General features: G+C 38.9%; 1 protein-coding gene across 1 annotated transcript in view; it reads right to left on the bottom strand.

Annotated features, from left to right (window-relative positions):
- DENND1B (DENN/MADD domain containing 1B) overlaps positions 1-15046 on the bottom strand; it is a 96412-nt gene extending 81366 nt beyond the window's left edge. Inside the window, exons 1-3 of the mRNA XM_008946386.1 lie at positions 15014-15046; positions 13446-13495; positions 3931-4050 (exon numbers count right to left, since the gene is read on the bottom strand). Coding sequence (XP_008944634.1) covers positions 3931-4050; positions 13446-13495; positions 15014-15046 — 203 coding nt within the window. The remainder of the gene's footprint in view (positions 1-3930; positions 4051-13445; positions 13496-15013) is intronic.
- Positions 15047-21476: the final 6430 nt, after the last annotated feature.

A 21476-nucleotide genomic window follows, 5' to 3' on the forward strand; every position in this document is an offset into this window, starting at 1 on the left:
AGTAATCAAATAAAACTAAGGAAACTGCCTTTCCGTAGCTAAAATGTCTAATGTCTAGGGGCTACTTTTCTGTCTGGAAAATTGACACAAAATGTGTAAAATTGAAACATTCTGCTTCTAAGGGATTTGCCTAAAGGAAGAGCGAGAAAGCTGCAAGCGTGGTCTGAACTGAAGAACTACAAAGGCTTACCACATAAACCTGTCTTCCTTATTAGAGCATTTCATTTGGAAATCTGGGTGACAATTTTACAGTCATAAAATTAATGAAATCTAAGACTGAGTATTTTAATGACGCATTTTGCATTCCTCTGGATATGTAAGTCATCCTCAGAATCTATGAACAGTTTCAAAATTTTTAACAAAGATTTCAGTCCAATTATTTGCACTTTGTACTAAAATCGCTCCAGTAATTCAAAATGAGTTTTGTATAAACCCAGAAAGTATTACTCCTACTGCAAACAGCAGTGACGTTTAAGAAGAATACTCAGAAGAATTAAGTCTCCTTATATTATTTGAAAGTGAACATCAAAGTTTCTACTGTGCCACTTCCAATCCCAGCTGGCAAAATTATGATTTAAATTAAAATATGAAAAGTAAAATGAGAAGAAAAGATGCAGTATAGTATCTGAGCACAACAAGGGATATTACAGTATTCCTATTGTGGTGCCCCTCGTTCTTACAGGGCTGCATTAGCTCAATAGTTTGTGGAGAGGGAGGAAGTGACACAGCAAGACTCACACAAAGAGCTTCACAAAGCAGCCATGCAGTTTGAAAGGAAAAATACACCAGCACATCAGACTAAACAAACAAACAAAAACACACACATCGACACACAACAAAACAAAAAACAAAAAAACTTGCAAAGGCATCACACAAAACTTCTGGAGAATAACCCAAGATTTGTTTTCTTATCTTCCTATGATTTTGCACCTACTGGCACTTTCAATTTGGCAACTGCAGTCAAGGTCAGGATGATCATTTCAGACAATGGTTTATCACAATTAAGTTCTTCAAACAAAAATGCTTGAGATTGCTATCTTTGGGGATTTCGATCTTACTCTGTAAACATATAGAGAACTTGAACACAACAGTCAGATTTGGGAGAAAATTCTGTTTACATAATCCATATACACGTGCAGATAAAACATAAAAAAACCAAAACATAAAACTTGTAGAAGATTTATACATGCACAAGTATATTTTCTGTTTCAAACTATGCAGTTTAAAGCAGAACCATGTGGCTGCAAATTCAGATATGATTTCCTTTAATTAGCGTCTCAGATGAAGAATGAATTATAGAGAGAAGTCTGATAAACCACCACAAGGCTTTAATCTTACAAGCAGCTTTTGGTGGTTAGTGTAAAACCTGAGGACAAGCAGCCTTTTCTTCAGTTTTCAGTTCAGAATCCCCTTCAGCAGCTCAAATCCCATCTCTCCAGCGGCCTTGGCACAGGTTAACACATGGCCTGTTACCATCCACAAAGATACCCACATGAGAAAAGTTGTGTTCTGTTCCCCACTTGTCAGCCTACCCAGATTTCTACAGTATTTCCTTCTCATTACCTTGACTGGCTTGTTCCTGCTCTTCTTTTCAGAGATGCTTACTTAGATTTTAGTTATTTATCACCATTTAATTTAGTTCATTTTTCTGTATTTGACTATCTCTGGTTGTCTTTGTTAAAGCGCCAGTGAAGCAATCTTAACACATTCCTCTTGTCTGAGGTGAAACCTATACACATGAGCACATGCGGAGGTGGAGTTGGATGTGCTATCTATATATGCCTGCACTTGTGTTTTATATAGAAGTTTATGAATATTGTATAAATATCTGTGACAGACAAGTAGTTTGAATTACTCATACGTCAGAGTCATGTATATACACAGGGTGAGTACAAAACTTGTTATTTCAATAGAAGGAAGAGAGCAAGCATACACATTCTATATAATAAACAACAGCATTCATTTTCTAAGATTTTTTTGATTTTGGTTAATTTAAGATCAACAAGCACGTAACAAGAGAGAGTCAGATAACCTGCCAAAAGTAGTCTGCTAGTAAGTGTTCTTTCACTTGGTGACGTCTAATGAAGCCCTGGGTTTAGAGCAAAAACCAGACTGGATACTAGAGCACATCAGATGGAAATACTGATTCATTCTTTCTGTCTGAGGTAAACACAACAAATAAACTGGAGAGGGACGGATTACCAAGCTCCAGTGCAAGGTTCTGAAGCTAGTGCTGTTCCACGTTCAGTTATGCACTGGGAATTTGAAATTGTCACAATAAATACAATAAAGGCAGTGCCTTGATTATGGTTTGGTGAAAAAAATTGGCTTGCCACTTTTCATTTTCTTAGTTATTTCTACCAAGTAACAGACTGTTAACTAATCTTTAGCTGATGTATGTCTGTGGGGAAATGCTGAAAGAAATACCCAGGTTTAGAACAGCTAAGAATTTATGTCCTTTGGTTTGCAGCACTACCTAAAGTATTTAAAAGTGTGTACTTGAGTGTGTGTAACTAATTAAACATTTGTTATTATAGGATTAGAAGCCAGTCAGACAATATTAGGAGTATAAGTAAAATATTTTGTGTCTACCTTAATGAGGGAAGAAAAGGTTAACTCACAGAAAAGAGCTAAAAGCATACACATATATTCACACTCTGAGCTTTAATAAGATATAGCAACAAAAGGTGTCACAGAGAAAAGGGTTAAGCACTACACACTCCAAAATCCTAAGAATTAAATCTTTCTGAAGTATTATTATTGCCAGGATGACACAAAGTCAATTAATTTCCAGAATAAATTCTTCTCCGTTTCCTGTTTTCATTATTTGGTAGTAGCCATTATTTTTCACACTACCTATAGCAATAATACTTATTTTTAAATGACTTGCCCAAAACCATCCAGTGTAATGGCTCTCAACATGAGTTTAGAATCTGCTTAAAAGCTCACAAAAGTCTTGATGTTGTATTTCCAATATTTTCAAGCACTGCTCCACAAAGTTCTATTTCTATATTATCTGGTCTTTTATTCCCTTCCGTGTGTTCTTTTGCTAATGCTCTTTTACAAGTTGATGTTGGATTTACCTCCCTAACTCAAGCGAGTCTATTCTAGTGACACCTTCAACAACTGCCTGATTTCCACGTTAGGCAAATACTTGATAATCTGCTTTTCTCCATAAGCTTCCTAACTTACTCTCAAAACATGTCCAATGGATTTGGCTCTTTGGGAGTACATGTCTCATCTTTCACCTTTTGTTCGGGAATTCTCACTTTGAAGGCAATTATATTCAATCTTGTTCTTCTGATGTGCTGCTGAATTGGATGTTCCCTAGGTTCAGGACAGCTAAAAAATTGTGTTTTTTGACTACCAGAACAATTATTTTACAGAAGAAAGAAAAAGCAGATGGAGAAAAAGTCATTCAGAGGGGTCAACTTCTCCATCATCGATATCTCTCCTGCAACATAGCAACATGCTCTTTATTCAGAATTATCTGTCTCTGGCATTTCTTGTATTAGTTATAGTTGGCCAAAGAATGCAGAAGAGAAATCAAAAAATTGTATTTCCAAGGAGAGGAATACATAATAATGCAGTTTATTCTTAAATTCACTGGATACTTGTCAAAGATCTCATTAGAAAGTCAAACTATTCGCATAACATTCAAAGTCTCTAAAGCTGCACTGTATTCTCTGCTTTTAAGCAGAGATTTCATGTTATTTAAATAGAATTATTTAGCCTCACACAAGAATACCATCACATGGGGATTTGGACCACATTTCATGTGAAATCAATGCTAATACTGCTGTAGAGAAATGACACATTGATAAAAAAAGTAAAACGCATTAGCAGAGTACTTGCAAAAGGGTTTTTTTCCCCCCCCTTGTATTTTTCTTATATTCATTCCTTGACTCAATTCTTCTTATACAGACTTACCTTAGAATACAGAAGCAAACCTTGCCTCCCGACGTCAAACGGCAAAATCCAAACCTTTGCTTACTTTCAATGTCGGTGAGCACGAAGGTAAAATGCTGTCCTACTTGGTTTTGGGACACCCTGAAAAATTAAACACAGAGCATAAAATCACTAAATCACATAAACCATGAGCTTTTAAGTCATCAGTCTCAAGCATCTTCATGTTCAAGCCTCAGCTATCCTTCTCTCTCTTCCCACCATCTAAGGCTGCCTCTTGCAGCCACTCCTTCCCCTCAGCACAAAAGAGCTCAGGTCCTTTGGGCTGCTGCCCTGGCCCCATGCTCCAGCTGATGTGCTCCACAGCATCTGGCCCCTGATGGGAATGCACCAGGCATTTCATGAAGTTTTTTCCTAAGTCCTAAACAGAGTCAGTACAAGCTTGCCACAGCTTGCTGGCTTTGAGCACCCCTCAACAGTGGGAAATGGTAACCAAAACAAAGGTTTTAAATTCTACAAATAATTTATTAGATGTCATAATACGGGCCTGGTTAAGACAGCCATTAGAAAAGAATGCAGTTTTGTTGGGGATTTTTGTCCCCTTCAGAATAGCTTCACTGGTTAAACCCACAGCATTCCTACACACACTTTCCTCCCTTTTTTGCGTTACACATTGCCCAACAAAGAACTTGTTGCTAAGTTCATTTTCCAGGGCAAACTTGGTTCTGGAAGCGCAAAGGCCAGAAAATAATCAAGAACTGACAGCATGAGAGCTAAAAAAAAGGTAATAATATCTTCAAGACTGCATCAGAATGCATACTCACTTGAGACAGTAAGCTTACACAAGATCCCCTGCCTGACACTCCACCTCCTCTCACCGCTAAGCTCTGCTCAGCAGTGCAGGCTAATGCCTTTTGTTCTCTGTTTCTACCTCCCCTGCAGTGGCACCTCTGACTTCTCATGCTCATCTCCAGGTCCCAGACCCAACCTCCATTTCCAACTCCCCACTTCCTGCTTGACAGTATGAACCTTTTCCCCAGTTTCTTTTTAAGAAACAGCATCTTCACTGCCATGCCATGTCTTGTCTCCTTCACACTCTCAAGCCAGGCACCACATTTCTCACTTGTGCACTTTTTCAGCTTTAGACAAAGGAAGACTTATAAGCATGGGACGGACTCACTTTTCAACATGGCCAAGCTTCAGAGATCTTCATAGAAATTGCAAAATGCATTCAATGTAAGCATTTTAGAACATCAACAAACTGTATCTGAAGTTTTGTCACAGAAATACAAATCTCCCAAATCTCTTCCCAAATCTCCCAAAGAAAATCAGCTTTAGGCAGACTTGTCAGTCCTGGCAGACTTGTCATTTTCTGCCAGGAGAGGAAACGTGTGGCACAGGACGAACGACAGTATGGTTTGGGTTGGAAATGAACATCAAAGATTTAATTAAAACGAAAACCAAGTTCTGACAGTGAGTGCATAGAGATTTGAAAACATAAAATGCAGCAGTTCTGCCTGCAGTTCTGTTGTCCACTGTTCTCTCCCCATTCTTCCATGATCTCCTACAGCAGAATCCCCAAGCACCTGCTAGGAAGTGCTTTGATTAACTTAAGTCTTGTGTGGTTCAATCCTATATGCCAAGCTGAAAATGAATGCCCAGAGAATCTGAGAACCATCGCAGATCTCAGTCTTCCAATCTAAGTGCACAATTTTTTTATTTATCCCCTGCAATATGGGTTGAAGTTTTGTTGGTGGTGGTTTTGTTTCTCCACCAAAATAAAATGTTACAATTTCCCCCTAGGAAAGAAGAAGTAGCATATGATCAAAGGGTGAGAGAAGCTGAGGGACACATGCACTTCATGCTGCTTAACACACGCATGACAGAAGTTTAACGATTAGTTAAGTGACACCACTACCCAGACTGCAGAGCCTCTCACTCATTTCAATTGGGTCTGGTCTCTTGGGAACATACAGTGATTAAGCTGAAACAAAAGTCTGTGCTCAAATACATACGACATTAAAAGATATATTCACTCCAAAATAATCATTGGCAACTGATGATAAGTAATGATTTTTTTAGTTAGATAACTGTTTTTCCAATTACTAGGCCTAGCATGAATAACACAACCAGCAGAAAGACAAACCAGTAAGTGAACTGTATTGAATATAGATAAGACATTCCATGAACAATCACCAGGGGTACAAATAAGTCAATTAGTTCACATGCAATCAACATCACCCCCAACGATACCAACAACGATACTGCATGACCAACAATCGGTGGAGCAAACAAGGAACCAAGGTTTCCCATAGATGGAATGGGAACAGCCAAGTCAACAGATAAAGCACATAGGATAAGGGTAGCCACACGGCCATCTCTCACTCTCCTAGCCCATGTTTACCAAGGTCTAACCTGACCTTGGCCCAGTTCCAGGGAGAGTCAGGAGGTGCTTCCCCAACCAGGAAGCTCTGTGAAGGGCATCCACTTCATGGGCAGATGCCCCTCCCTTCCTGCAAGTGGTCCCAGCTTTTATCCCCAAGCAGACACCTGACCTTTGTTGACTCAATGCGGGACCCCTGGGGCTCATTTCCCTTATGGCTCTCCCTGCAGGGCCGGCTGCACCCTGGGGGGAAGCTATAAGGCAAACTCACCACCTCTTTATGAAGGGCTGTGGGAATCACCCATATGTCAACCTTAATTTGGGGCTCGGGATTCAAACCCCAGCATTTCAGTAACTAAACTCAAAGGAAGCATTTTCTTCGCTTGTCTTCGATGGACTAGAACAACCTAGTGTGCTCTTTAAACACAGTAAATGCTCGATGGCTTTCACGCAATCCTTAATTTTTCAGTTTCTGTGTAGCCAGCATGCTGCCTGTATACTATGCCTGACTAAACAGCTGTCAATAACAACATATTATTATTCCCCTGCCAATGATGCCATTTTCTAATCTCACATCTTTGCATTTTCTTCTTTATTCCGGAAAGCAGATCGCCAGTGAACCCCACAGCATGGTTCCACTACCTCTGCTTCCCACAGAGCTTAGGAGGTGTAAGCATCGCGTTACAGATTTTCAAACCGAGAACAACTCCACAGCAAAAACTGTATCTCCCCAAAGAACCCAAAAGTTTGCTTCAAAGGAACAGCTAACAGAAGCCAATAACCATCTATCTGGACCACATTATCTGATCAGAATTTAAAATACTGAATAAATTCTGCATTTCTAATTTGAGAACTCCACTTAGGATCTGGGGACAGTAAGGATGCCTTTTTCTTTTTCATTTCTTTTCAGCAGAATTAAAGCTGACTGATGGCTGGGGATTTCTGTATATTGATAGATAACCACAACGTATAAACCAAACATGCAGAACATTCAAGAAGTGTTAGCACTACAGTTTTAACACATATACTGCATGTACCATCACGCTGACAAGCGTTGTCTATGCCACTTGGGGCTCCTGCCTCTGTGTTTCACTGTGGCACATTTGGGTTCTCTGGAAGTCAAGTCTTGCCTTGACCTTACAGGTAGCAGCTCCTGGCACTGCTACCGAACCACAGCAATGATGCCTCTCTCAACTTCCATAACATGAAAATCAGCACAGGGAAAATGCAATTATAACACATGAGAATTCCTTACACACAAAATGTTAACTTGACTTTCTGAGAACAGGATCAACTGTCCAAGCTTCACAAACGTTCTGCAGAATGCTGGTCCAGTGGGCTATCTGAAGAGAGCAGGATCTGCTCGCCTGTGCAGGGAGAGCAGGCAGGAACCCTTCCCACCCGCCCCTGACCTTCCCCTCACTCATTCCTCAGCCTGCTTTTTGACTTGCTTTCAGCTCTTGCCCTGCATGCTTACTTTTAATCATACTTTAACAATAATCAGTAATAGCAAAGAAAACGTGTAAATATTTATTAACCCAGCAGACGACAATGGGCTCTTTCAAGGTTACTGCAAATCACTGTAGGAATTAAAGTAGTTTTGAGTATTTTTTTAAGCATGTATCTACACAATGCAGAAAAAGCTCTATGGTACACACGGAATATGTAAAGAGTCATTTTAATGATTTTTGTTTACACTATAGCCATTGTTCAGGTTTCATTTTAAGGCTGCCTTGAGAGAGCTGAGCAAGGCAGGAATGAAATCTCTTCTTCAGACAAAACCCAGTATGTCTAACCATTGAATCTCTCCCTTGTTGTCAATAAGAGTTGCTCTTCTTCCAAATTAATCTGTGTAGGACACAGATAATGTTTAAAATTAATTTTTTATTCAAATTTTAGGAGTTTTTAAAGGTTTTTGAATTTCAAAGAGTTCATTTTATAGGTGTGTTTAAAAAAAACAAAACAAAATAAAAAAAAACCACCAGACTTTATTCATGGAAATACAGATTTTGATTAAATATTTTTAAAATAAAACAGTTACTGGTATCTTTATTTACAGAGTGTCACATATCTGCACTTCAACAATGTAATTAAAGTACACAGTTCTGATTAAAGCTTTGGTGGCTACTACCTAAACTTTCAAACTTCAAAAGGTATTCCCCAAACTGATGCTGAAAACCAAACCCCACCAGTCATCCACCCTAATTCTCCCCAAATAAGAAAATAGATTAGAAACCTTTTCAAGCAGGAATTTGAAAATCAGATGTAAAGACAGGGTTACAAGCTGATGGATAGACAGTCACCCTATGTTGGGTTGTCTCCTTTAACTGATGTCCCCAAGCTAAGCTTCAGGGACTATTTTCTCCATTTCCAAGCCCACTCCGTGATCCATGACTCCAGAAGCTAAGGCTCCCTGTGTGGAGGGTTCCCCTGCTCCAGCTTAGCTATCTGACTTGAGCTTTACTTCCCAGACACCCCAAGCCCTTACAAGTCAGAAAGAAAAAGAACAGGAAGAAAAATGCAGAAGATAGGAAGAATGTACAAAGCTACCACCAAGTAAGAAAATTCCCACAAACAAAAAGTATGGTTAACTTATAATTTGGTTATGTTTTCAAAATGACAGAAGCATTGAAAAAAACCACAAACTAGTCAGTAGAGTCCCACTGGGTGAATTTAAGTAATAACACAAGTCCGCTCAGCCCAGGGGCCCTGGCCATCCTACCTGGCCAAGGGTCTACCAGAGCACGATGCGGCTCCCTACCCGTGCCAGGTTCCCTTTCAGGTGTCTCCACTTCTGCACAGATGCGGAAACCAAATAATCCACGTCTGAAAACAACAGTTACACTCTTCCACAGTACATGCTGCAACCTGTCCTTACAAAGGCCTCTCTTTTACACATCGATATCACACACACACTTACCATGACACAATAAGATAAAGGATGCAAAGAACTCTATTGTATAGAACTGCTGATGCATTTCTCTGTTCATAACCCATCTTGCAAACTGACTGGGATGACTGAAGTGTACAGGAGATGCTATTGTTTATTTATCTTCTGTACAACTTGAAATACATTTTCAGTTATTTACTTTTCACTCTCAACTATTTACTTTGAAGGCAAATTTTTTTGTGTAAGATATAACTGTCTGTCAGAAGACCTGGAAATCCAATTATATCTACAGCCATTGTCCTGCCCTTCTCTTGATCATAGCTGTGTTGCCACACAGACTTTTTGTAGAAATATCTACAGAAACAGCATTAGCCAGGAATAGAAGAGTGAAAGTGGTGTTATTCTTGCCATCATTACTCATTGACCCTAACAGATTATAGGTTAAATAATATGCACAATAATTCCCATACTTGAGCAATAGTCTACTGCTAATGAGAGATCTTCTGCAGCAGCAGCAGCACTACTTCTTACACTCCAAAATGTAACACTTCCCTGTGACCGGATGAGCACTGCAGGGGAAATTAATGAGGTACATATCATTGTCTCCATGCTGAACCCACAGGCAGTTTCCAAAGTATCTTAGTTAAAAAACCTCCTGTGCTACACATTCAGCAGAAGAAATGCATCCTGAAAGGGAAAAGACAGAGGAATGGAAGGAGAAAGGAAGTATTCATGGCAGACACAAATGAGAGACATTCCAAGCACAGGTAAAATTGAAGGGTCAAGCAGTGACGTAACACATCTTACAACTGAATTTGAAATAGATCCAAAAGGAAGAAGAGAAGTTGTATGCTCACTAGTGATCATCCAGCTAAATATCTGATGGAGGTAGAGATCAAGGTGAGGGCTCTCTGCAAAGTTATACCTGAGTTTTGGGTTGAGAGTGAAAATAGGGAATATGACTCTAAAAAAAAAAAAGAACATCATGCAGAATTTGCCTAAAGGACTTGAGGAACACAAGGGTGCTTTTTCTGATGTATTAATATTAGTTTAGCAAACATTAAAAGGAAATTAAAATCACATTCTCAAGTGTTACATCCTCCTATTCTGTATTAAAAGAAACAGAGAAAGGAATTCTGTAGCAGAGAAAAATGAACGTACTTATAAATATCTACAAGCAAACTGTTATAATGCTATACAGTTCTGCCATTTATTAAGCCTAAAATAATTTATTCACAAAAAAGGACATAAGTTCTTGGAGCAAAAGCTCAAGAACTTCTATGATGCAATACACTTCTCAAACCCTCCAAAATAAAATGTAAGCTATAACTAGCAGTAATGTAATTATGTGCTTGCATTCAATAAAAAATTAGACATAAAACTCAAAGTTTAAGTCATGGCCAAAACATTACACCATTGTGCCTTTTTTTAGCTTGACTTACAGTTTGAATGTAATGGGGAGTTACCTCTAGATTTTTAATCATTTACTGTATGTACTTAAGATAATTAGAACATTTAGTGTACAGTTATTTGTAACATCTGCATAAAAGATAAAGTATGTCTGGTGAGATGACGTAAGCAGCATCAAACAGTGATAACTAGATCTAATAAAACAAAATCAAATACATGTTCTCATTTCATTCCCTTTTCAATCCATTCACTGGAAGAACACAGGTGACAATGACCTTATCAGTGTGCTTTAATGGTGATTTAATTTTCCTATTTCCATAATTTGTAGAATATAGATTTCCTACTTTAATGAGTAGTATTTAAGTGAACAGAAAAGACACTCCATTTTCTCCAACTCTGCTGCATATTAGGAAGTCCAAAGCAAACTATGGAAGAGTCACATTTTTTGTTCTAGGTATCTTGATCAGCAGCAGCAGTGGAAGTTATCACTTTTTCACTGGTAATTTCTAGCTCTGACTAAGGATCAGGTATAGCTTGGAATGGTTTATACATATGCAGTATACATCATACAGGTTGAAAAACTATGCTCCCTGAAGTACAATATACGTTTCACTTTAATCAAAGCTTTCTGTACAGAAATTATCATTGAAACTGCCTTGCAGAATACTTGGGGGCATGAGGTATATGGTCTATTATGATCCTCTACACAAGAAAAAAAAAATAAATGTATGTGTATATATATTCATCAGACAAGTGAAAAGTACATTTATGGCTAGAGAGAAAAAACAGAATGCTTGTCACATCTTAAATATCCACTGGAAAAAAGCCATATAAAAAGGAGCTATAGCAGTGTTTTTCTCAATCATTTTCTTTAACAGTCCAAACTTCAAAACAAAAAATAAACCTGAGAGCAGAAAACAATCAGTTTTCCTTTAAAAGTGATAACATGTGCCTACACTACAGCAAATGCTTGACCGGAGTAGTAAAAGGTAAATACACTACAAGCTTTTCACACAAATAGCTTGCTAGTAAACAGTTGCCTGCTTTCTTGGATGAGCTGCCAGCGTTTCTGTCCTTTCCCCACAAGAGCGGAGAAGGAGGAAGGGCCGAGCTCTTTTAGACTCTCATGATCCCACACGGCCTTTGGTTCTCCCAGAGATAACCCCCTACAGCTCAGCACTCAGCGCACAGGAAGCGGCGAGTGCGGCGTCTGACCCCAGCGGTACCACGGTACTGCCCGAGCCCTCAGCAGGCCAGGCCAGACACACCGGTCTGGTCCCTGCTCAGTGTATCTCAGCTTCCAAGGACCTCTCCTCCGTCTGTCCAACTCCTGATTTTTATGAAATTTGTAGAAATTTTTGCACAAAATTTTTGTAGGATTTTTGCTTTACAGTCAAGTATGAGGCCAAGAGTCAAAAAGCATGTCTGGGGAGGAAGGAAAGGGAGGGTATTAACAGACCAACAACAAACAGCCAGTAACAACTACTTTTCTTTTTTCCTTTTCCTTTCCTTTCCTTTGTAAACTCAGCTAAAATATGTACCTACCTATGCTATAAATCCCTGTATTCCCACAGCTGATTGATTGAGCTTATCTACCTCATACAAGCAACTAAGGGTCTTCTGAGTGGTTCAAAAGAAATAGTTAAGGCAAGATGAGTTATTTGGAAATAATTATTTGCTGCCACTGATTATCTTCTTGCCACTGGATGGCAGCAACAGAACCTCACCATTTTCTGTTATCCTCAAATTTTATTTCCATTATTCATCTTCATTACCAATTTTAAACAGAATTCTGTACGTATCTTAAGCACATTAAAGACTTTAAGGCTTTAAAGCCACACTGACAATCGTATTAGTTAAGTCATTAAAACAGCTTAAAGGACAGTGAGCTTAACCAGTTCAAAACCCTAACAACTTAATTAAATTCAACTATAAAAGACTAAATGAGTCTAGTTTGTTTCAGGGTACTTCTGTTTATGAAGATCTTTATTTTGCCAGTGCATTTTTCTGCAGTCTCTCTTCTTTCCTCTATATACACACTACTCTTCACTCCACTGATAGCAGCTTCTTGCACCTGGTAGATACTTCTCATCTTTGAGTCTCCATCTACAACTGATGCCAACGTTGCTCTGAAACCAGCTCAACCTGTACACTACCTGGGTGTACCTTTCCTTAATTGTGTAAATCAAGCTGCTAACTCAATCTTTGCCGACTTGGACAGTGCATGTTTTCCAGACTGAGTACAAGTTATTAAATTAATTACAGTTAATTTTTAAAAGCCTAAATAAACATTTTAATTAATAAAAATGTTTTTTATGAACAATTTAAATGACTGGCAGCATTGCATGGAAGCCACAGTATAGCTGATACCAAAAAGGTAAGGGCTAATTAATTATAAATAATGGTCTTGATTCTTCTCTGAGAAAAATCAATTGCATATTCAGTTACTTCCATGCAATTAAAGTCTTAGTTTCTTTGACCTCAAACAACATGTTTTCACTAATGTTCGGTGAGTTTTTATATCCTAGTGCACTGCAACATTTTTTTCATGATACTTGCATTTTGAAGGTGATATGTTATATTCTTATATTAACACAGATGGTGTTGACAATTACAAGGGACAAAACCAGGAGCTGGAATCTTGAGAGAGATATCCCTAAAACAGTGTAAAGATTGTATTTTGCTGTCATCATTTCCTAGTAGCATTTTTAGACTTGAACAACAGGGAACATGTTCTTGTCATCTGCAGGTGCAAGTTTATGGAGTACAGTATGTTTTCCTTTTCTTTATAACCTTTGCAATTACACTAAATATCATTTGCTATGGAATATCTTTAAATAAGCAAAAACCACATACCTTTCAACGTCAAAAGGAAAGCAGAACTTTGGAACACTGTTCAGCACTTCCTGCAAATATAAGAAATAAAGTTAGTACTTTTGAAAAGGCTTTTGAAAGGCTTGGGTTTTTTTTAAAATATCCAAAAATACCCATAACAAATAATAAGCTCGAGGAATATACAATTGCAAAAAAACACAGCACACGTTCCTGGACTGAAATAATTGATTATTAAAAAGGAATTAAGTTTGTGCTTTGGCAGATTGCAAAGACAATGCCATAGAAACCCCAGGAGGGAAAGGCCTGGCCTGAAGGGTATTAACACCCTTCACATCCCCGCTGGGATTCCCTTCAACAAGGCCATATGGATTTTACAAGAAGCACCACACCATATGGGTAAGCCACGTCTGCTGCTACTTGTACCACAGACTAGCCACAGGGACTTCTGACAGATCCTGGTTCAAAAATACAAATGTTGTTTCAATTAAAATGCAGGCAGAGAAAAGGGAATGAAGTTGGCAGCAGAATGAATTACAGAGAGGTATAACAACTTTATACATGTTCCATAGTCAAATGCTGAGAACGATGGAAATTCTCTGCTGGCCCAAAGGAGAAATTTATATGATTAACCCTTTGGGTTTCACAAGCAATCTTTGCTATTAATAAAGGGAGGAGGGGGTAGGGAATCCACCACATCAACATTCGTACCATAGTATGAAAGGATAAATGTCACTCTTGCTCACAGAGTTTTATTTAAGAAGCTGTTTAGTGGCAAATAAAATGTGTTAATTAAAATATAAAAATGCTCTCAAACTAGTCAACATTTTTCTTAAAAAAAAAAAAAAAAGTTAATTACCAGATAAGTTAGCAGTAAATACTAAAGAATGACTTTACAAGATCTCAGAAAGAGGTTTTATTTCCTTGCTCCCAACTGCAAAAGCAAACCCTCTGTGAAATGCTTCAGCTAAGGAGACAGTCGACATCAACGCAGTTGGTCACAGCTACAGCACTCCCTTTTCGTAGCAGACCGACAGCCCTAAACTGCCACACAGCCGAGTCATCCTGCAAGGAGTCTGCTTTCAGAAAATTGCATATTGATCACAAATGTCCAGAGCAGCACACGGGGGTTTCAGAACATGATCGAAGACGTCAGCACTCTGCAGCCCGAGCTCTCTGTTTACTGCATGTCGAACAGTCAACTCCCATTAGGGGAAATTATGTATTTAAATTCCTACACACAACAACGGTTATTTACTTCAAAGATTTGCCTGGTTCAGTGGACAGTGTAAGACATCAAGAACCCAAGAAAATTAATCAGCCAGGGACAATAGTTTGGGGAAAAGATGTCTCCAAGTACAACATGCATATGTTAGTTTCAACATTTTAAAGGTATATGATGTGCCTCCATAAATCCTCATACAGTGCAAAATGGAAAAGTTAACTTTCCAAGAATTTCTAAGTCATACAAGGAAGTTCAAGAAATCTTTGGAACTTTTACTTTGTCAGCACAGGTAAAGAAGAGTATGGAAGCCGCATGTCATGTTTTGGGAAAAGTTATTAACTTAATTATGAACAACAGCAGTACATACCACATTCTCAAAAAGAAGCTGCTCAAGCCCCATCCCAACTGCTGTGAGTGGCCACTGCAGAAGGGCAAGGAGCAAAATACAAACAGGGCAGGTAAATATTTGAATTTCTGTAGGCAGGAAACAAGCATGTGAGATGCTGGAATGAGTAATAATAAACTGTAACAAATGAAAGTGAGCAGAACAAGGTAATCAGAACTTTTAACTCAGAAATTTCCTGAACATTTCCAAATAGTCTCTCAGTTCAGGCTCACAGAGCTTGCCTTTCCCATTCCAAAGAAATGTCTTTTTTTTATAGAAGTCTATCTACCTATTCTCATACTATAGGAAGTCATTTTCTCCTCTCTACCACGGATTTTAATTGCTGCCTAGTGAGCTCTGCACTGCCTCAGAATTGGCTATGGAAATATATTCATGTATGTTCCCCATTGTATCCTCTCAGAATAAATTATCAAGCAAGAAAAAGAAAACAAACCCAAAAAAAACCCCAAAAGGTATCAGCTCAATATTTTGACTAAACAACCTGAAAATGAGGGGTACGTGTTGCAGGGTGCTCGTGCTGAGCACGGGGCAGCTCTGCCCCAGCCCTGCCCCAGCCAGCCCACGTGTACGCGACTTCTGCAGAGCAGCCCCAGCTCGCTTCCCAACTGGCAGGAGCATCCCTCAGGGGACAAGTCTTTAAACCTCCGCACTCTTTAAAATTCAACCAGCCAGCAGGTCTATAGACTGGTGTATAAACAGTATAGACAAAAAAAAAAAAAATCCCCTTTCAGCTTCTGTCAGTGACAAAGCAGCTCAGCAGTTGACTGCTACTCCCCTGACAGTGTAAGCCAGGTTTACACAGATCAATAGATGGAAGTCCTACCTAGCTTCCAGGGCTCCGTTTTCTCCCTTAATTACAGGTGCTATTCAGATTTTTCAAATGGAAGAAAACATGATGCCCCCAAGATGCTCCTAGCCAAATTTAAAATGCAAATGACATTGTATACACATTCACATACACAGTCCCTATTAGTGTACAACTATAGCTGATACTCTCAGTTAAAATTTGAGCTTCGTCTCCTGATGGGTCATCATTTTCAAGGAACTATAACCCAGCCAGCACTTCTTCCCAAGACAAGATACAAAATTTCAGAAAAATAACATGTTTATTGTCTTCAATTTTTGCAGCTTCATAAAAGCATGTGTTTCTTGCTGAAGACAGAAGGTGGTACAGATCTGCAGAAAGCAAAACATCCTTGATTCACATGCCCCAGGATTATTTCCTTCTCTGGTTCTCACAGCATTAGTGCTTTCGGAAATGGTCACTGTGTCATAAAGGAACAAAAGTGTATAAGGGGGAAATAACAATAATGTTGTAAAAAAACAAACAAATGCAAAATAAAAGATTATCTATTTGCTTTCAAACACTGAATGAACATCTACAGCTGCATACCCAATTGAGTTTAATTGCCAAGCTAAATGATAACTATCTCAATTCCTTACACAAGCTCCAAGAGAAAGAAGAAAATCAGAAAACGAATACCATGTTAACTAAAGCATCCTGCCTCCCTCGCAAAAAGCTTACATAAAAGTGAAGATGGTATTTAAGAAAGTATTTCCTTTATGCCCATAGCACAGCAGCAGAAACTTGCACCCTCACAGGTTCATAGTCCAGAGGTTTTATTAACTCACTTTCACCAACTGCACTACACAACTCCAGCCTAGCTTGGTCATGCTCACTGGATCTGTACTGAGATGATATTACAGAAGACTAACATGAATTATTTAGTGTTCCTTGCTTATTTTCATATCCATATAGCTGATTCTGTGTATCACTTTATAAAGCAAAGCAAAAGGTGGTAGAAGCTGCTGCTGAACTTATACACGCCAGCTTTCTGGAGAAAAGCTCCTGAAAGCTCACAATCTTATCCTCAGGAGAAGTTACTGGTTAGTCATTTTGGTTAGACTCAAGATATACACCATATTCCTTACTAACTAGAAAATATAGGATTTTTTTTTTTTAATAGTATCACAGCCTACTGATACAGGCATATGAAAGCTTCATGGCTGTTCCCTGTACACTGTAAAGCACAGTGCTTTGGGAGGATACTTGGTTCTTCTTCCACCTGAGCAAGGCACAACACGATCTTACTGAGCTGGAATAAAGTACAGGAATTGCTTCTCTGGGAATACTGAACCAGATTTTATATATATATAAATACTAATGTATCTCTATAAGGCTGTAAATTTTTTTCCCTTTAATTTATACATTTCAGCCAGTTCCCTTTTCTTACTTAGACAAAGCCTGATGACTTGATGAATTGACAGAAATTACGTGCATCACTTAATATTACACTAGTGAAATATTTCCGTATTGAAACTTAACCTGATTAATTTCTGAGGTTAGGATGTGGGAACTATTCACCCAGCATTTTTTTTTTTTTTCATTGTAACATATTTTGCAGTTTGCATTTAAGTGGGAAGGGAAAAGAATCTAATTTTTTTCCAAGTGTACCCATGTGAAAGGACTGAAAATCTTCCCTGATAGTATTTTAAGCTATCCAGAATGCTGAACCACTTCAGGAACAGCACTGTTTTGTAAAAGAGTCCTGTTACTTTCCGACCATTTCTGTGTTTATCTGCAACATAAGACAGCTGCTCAAGCAAGGAGGTAGGTTCTCCCCCATGTCCATTCTACATATGGAAAGAGCAGCTCTGAAGAAGAAAGGGTACAGCCTTACACTGAGGCAGTCACACCACGTCCATTTTGGGGACACGTCGGAATACCCAGGGAAGAAATGTCCTAAATAATATAGGTAGTAAACAAGATAATTTGACTTATGTAATTACGTCATCCAGACCAGGTTACCAAAATCATTCACATAAACTAGCACTCAAATAACTGTATCTACCCTCATCTCCTTAGTCTGTTTTGAGGCAGAAATCAACCAAAGAAATATCAATGACAGGAGCACAAATAAATGGTCATCTACTTAGTTACAAAATGCTTTTGCACTTTTCTTCTCCATCACCCTTACTTCTTCAATTGTTCTCTTTCTCAGAAACAATACTTACCTAGCTTTTGTATTTTTCTTATTTCTCTGATTTATTTTTGTGAAGTCCTTTTCCTCCACCTCTTTTCATTTGAAAGGGCAAATTCTGGTTTTTGTCTATCTTACTCATATCTACTTTGTTAAACAGTTTCTTTTTTTTTTGCCCTTGTTGACAAAAGCTACTTGCGACTCTATTTTAGTATTGCACCTAATTGCCCTTCAAAATTCTTTTTTCTTCCTGCTAGAACTTCCTCTCCCTATTAATCTCCCTTTAAATATCTTCTCTTGAAACATTTCACTGTAGGTCTCTCTTATTGTTCTTCTTACCAGTTTTCCCTATGCAAATCTCCATCCCCAACTCCCATGTCCTCTGTTCTTCACTCCTAACCCAACTTGCTCCCTGATCTTTCCTCAAAGGACTCTATTTCACCATTCCTTACTACAGGTTTCAGTCACCTTGTGCCAGTCCAAACATACAGACAAGGTACTTGCTTCAGATTTAAGACTGTCATGACAGGCATTTCCCACTCAAGCCAGGGACTTCAGTGGGAATATTTAAATGCCTCAAGTTAAGCACAGATTTAGGTTCATTCTTAAATCAAAGCTGAGCTGTTTAGCATCTGGCAGAGTTGAGCCTTTCATCATTACGGCTCAACAAAGGTGAAACTCTAATGCTGCCACACGAAACAGTCGACGAAAAGGCAAGCTCTGTCCTCGCCACCGACTCTTCCTTTCCCTTCCTCTGAAGCCATGCACACCCACAGCAGGGACCCAGGTGAAGCCAGCAGCAGTAGTTATATTTCAAAGACTTAGCTCTTACCTCTGCTGAAAAACTTATCAGAAAATTGTAGCTACAAAAGAAAGGCCCAAAAGGTTTGAATAACAAAAAAATTTAATCTTAGATTACATTCACAGAAATCCAAAGGTCTAAAGCATGGAAGTCATTATCAGGCCTCCATAACCTGCCCCTCATAACTCCATTTCCTGCCCTAGACTAGATGGTTCCTGCTCTGGCAGGGGGGTTGAACTCAAACTCTGAAGGTCCCTTCCAACCCCTAACATTCTGTGATTACTATTTTTAACCTCTATGTCCCTCACTCCAAAGTGCATCATTCAGTGATTACCTTGCAGTTCTGTTGGGTTTAAATATATATATGTATCTATATATATCAGCTGCTTCATGAAACTGAAAGCCAAGAAGAATTAAATACAAGTGGTTTAGGGTGGAGATGCAATGCTCTCTTAAAGAAATACATGTACCTTAAAAGTTACAGAACTTCATTGTTGCAAGAATGAACCATTATATGGCTTTTTTTTTCCCCACAGGTCAGAAATCTCCAGATTTAGATGTATTAGCTATCATTTCCACATTTGTTAAACAAAGTGTACCTGTAATTAAGAATTCTCAAAGTTCAAGGCTGCGTGTTAAGAAGAGACTAGAAAGCAGAAGTACACAACTAGATCATCCTAAGAAGCTCTCTGCGACACAAGCAACACCTTTCCTCCAAGCTTTATTTGAAAAAAAGTGTTTTCCAGACTTCGTAATAATACCCACTTCATACACTGGAAACACAATCAGTAGTTAACTTTCTGTGGTTTTGCCTTTGGATATCTCAAATTTTCCTCTGGGTCTAAAGGCAAATTATGAAGAATTCTCTGAAATTGTTTCAGAGAAACATTAATATTTAATAGCAGTTGCTAATTGGCTTGCTGATTCATGAAATATTAGAAGTCCACTAAGCTGAGCTATGCAGACATTCCTGCAACTGTAGATTGTTCTGACCCACGGAACACAAATTCTACTCCATTGTCCAGAAGAATTTTCGATCCTGTTTAGTTGGCTCACACCTAAACTGCAACTGGAGAGGCCCTACAGCCTACGATGGACATTCAGAATCATGTTGCTCCCAACACTTAAACACCAAGCCTTTCAGAAGACAACTTTTTTCTTCTAAAAAAGTATTGTTTTCATCTTTCTAAAGCTTATTCAGAGAAGTATTTGTTGTCTAAAATGAATGAGGGGCTGAATACCTGCCAAATGAGTGGGAGGTTGCTTACAAAATGCCAGTCAGAGTTGATTTCTCTTCTTCCTGCTCCCTGTTCTTTTCTCCACTTGGCTGCCTCTCAGGAGAGGAGGGAAGGAACAAAAGCCTGGCTCACCTAACCTGCTCCTGCCAGACAGGCAGCTGAAGATTTTTAGCACCTTAGTCTAGCTGCTCACTGCTCTACAGAGCTGTATGGGCACAGTTAAATTGTGAAGACAGATGAAGGACAGAAAGGCTGTAAGAAACAAGGTAACAAGATCTTAGAGGAGCAAAATCAGGTAAAAGAGTAGCTATCCTAGAGGTGGCAGCGGAAACTTGAAGGTCAGCTGTATCTGCGACCGCATTTATAGGGGATTGTTGCAACATCACTTAGAACTAACAGTAAGCTAAATACAGACAACAATAAATGAAAGAACAGTAACTACTGGAGCAGTGACAGTACCGGGGTGTGGTAGACTTCAGCTGGAGGCACACTATGGGACCTCATACGCTGCAAACACAATCAGGCTGGATGAGGCTCTGAGCAGCCTGTTCTAGTTGGAGATGTCCCTGCTTATGGCGGAGGGGCTGGACTAGATGCGCTTTGTCGGTCCCTTCCAGCCCGCACATTCTATGATTCTGATACGGGACGCTCTTGCCCTGCACAGCAGACTAAGGCTGGCATCCCAAGGATACACATAAAACACTACTGCTTTTAGAGAATCTGTCAAAGGCACCTTAGATAGGAGGAAATAACAAATGTATTAATTAACCCCAAGTACTTTTAAAGGCATTGTTAATCTCACTATCCTGCAAGACTGAAGAATAAGGCTTCCTCAAAAAACACAGTAAGTTTAAAAACTCAGAGATTTTTCCTGAGTTATAAAATGGAGTCTCTATTCATCCAATTGTCCCCGAATCTCCTCATGTAACCAGTTAAAACTATGGCATAGTCCAGCCACCCTTGTGTCCAGCATAGCATACAGGGACCCAAAGTCCACTTTAAAATAAGCTCATTTACAAGTAGCAGATTAATTAAAACAATATGAAGTTAACCACAGGTTCATTTACCTTTTTAAAAAAAAAAAAAATACACACCTAACTCTAGTTTCTGGGAATTTATAACAAAAACATTAAAATTGACAATGCTTTTCTTCCTAAAGCAAGTTCCCATTATAAGTGTAGACTTAAATATTACTATCCACCCCTATTAGTGGCAAGGTAAACAAAACCAAGATGAATAATGCCTTGCCATACAGCTCTAGCAAGTGTATAGTATTTGTACCCCATGCACCAATCGTTTCCCCTTCCCTCCCTGACTCAGGGAAGGCCTTTATTCCCTAGGCAGTATTAGAGAGCTGGGAAAAACAGGAAACAGGCTCTTACATCTCCACTCTTGAGATTACT

Source organism: Merops nubicus, unplaced genomic scaffold, assembly GCF_000691845.1.
Source record: "Merops nubicus isolate BGI_N331 unplaced genomic scaffold, ASM69184v1 scaffold2008, whole genome shotgun sequence".
Taxonomy (NCBI): Eukaryota; Metazoa; Chordata; class Aves; order Coraciiformes; family Meropidae; genus Merops; species Merops nubicus.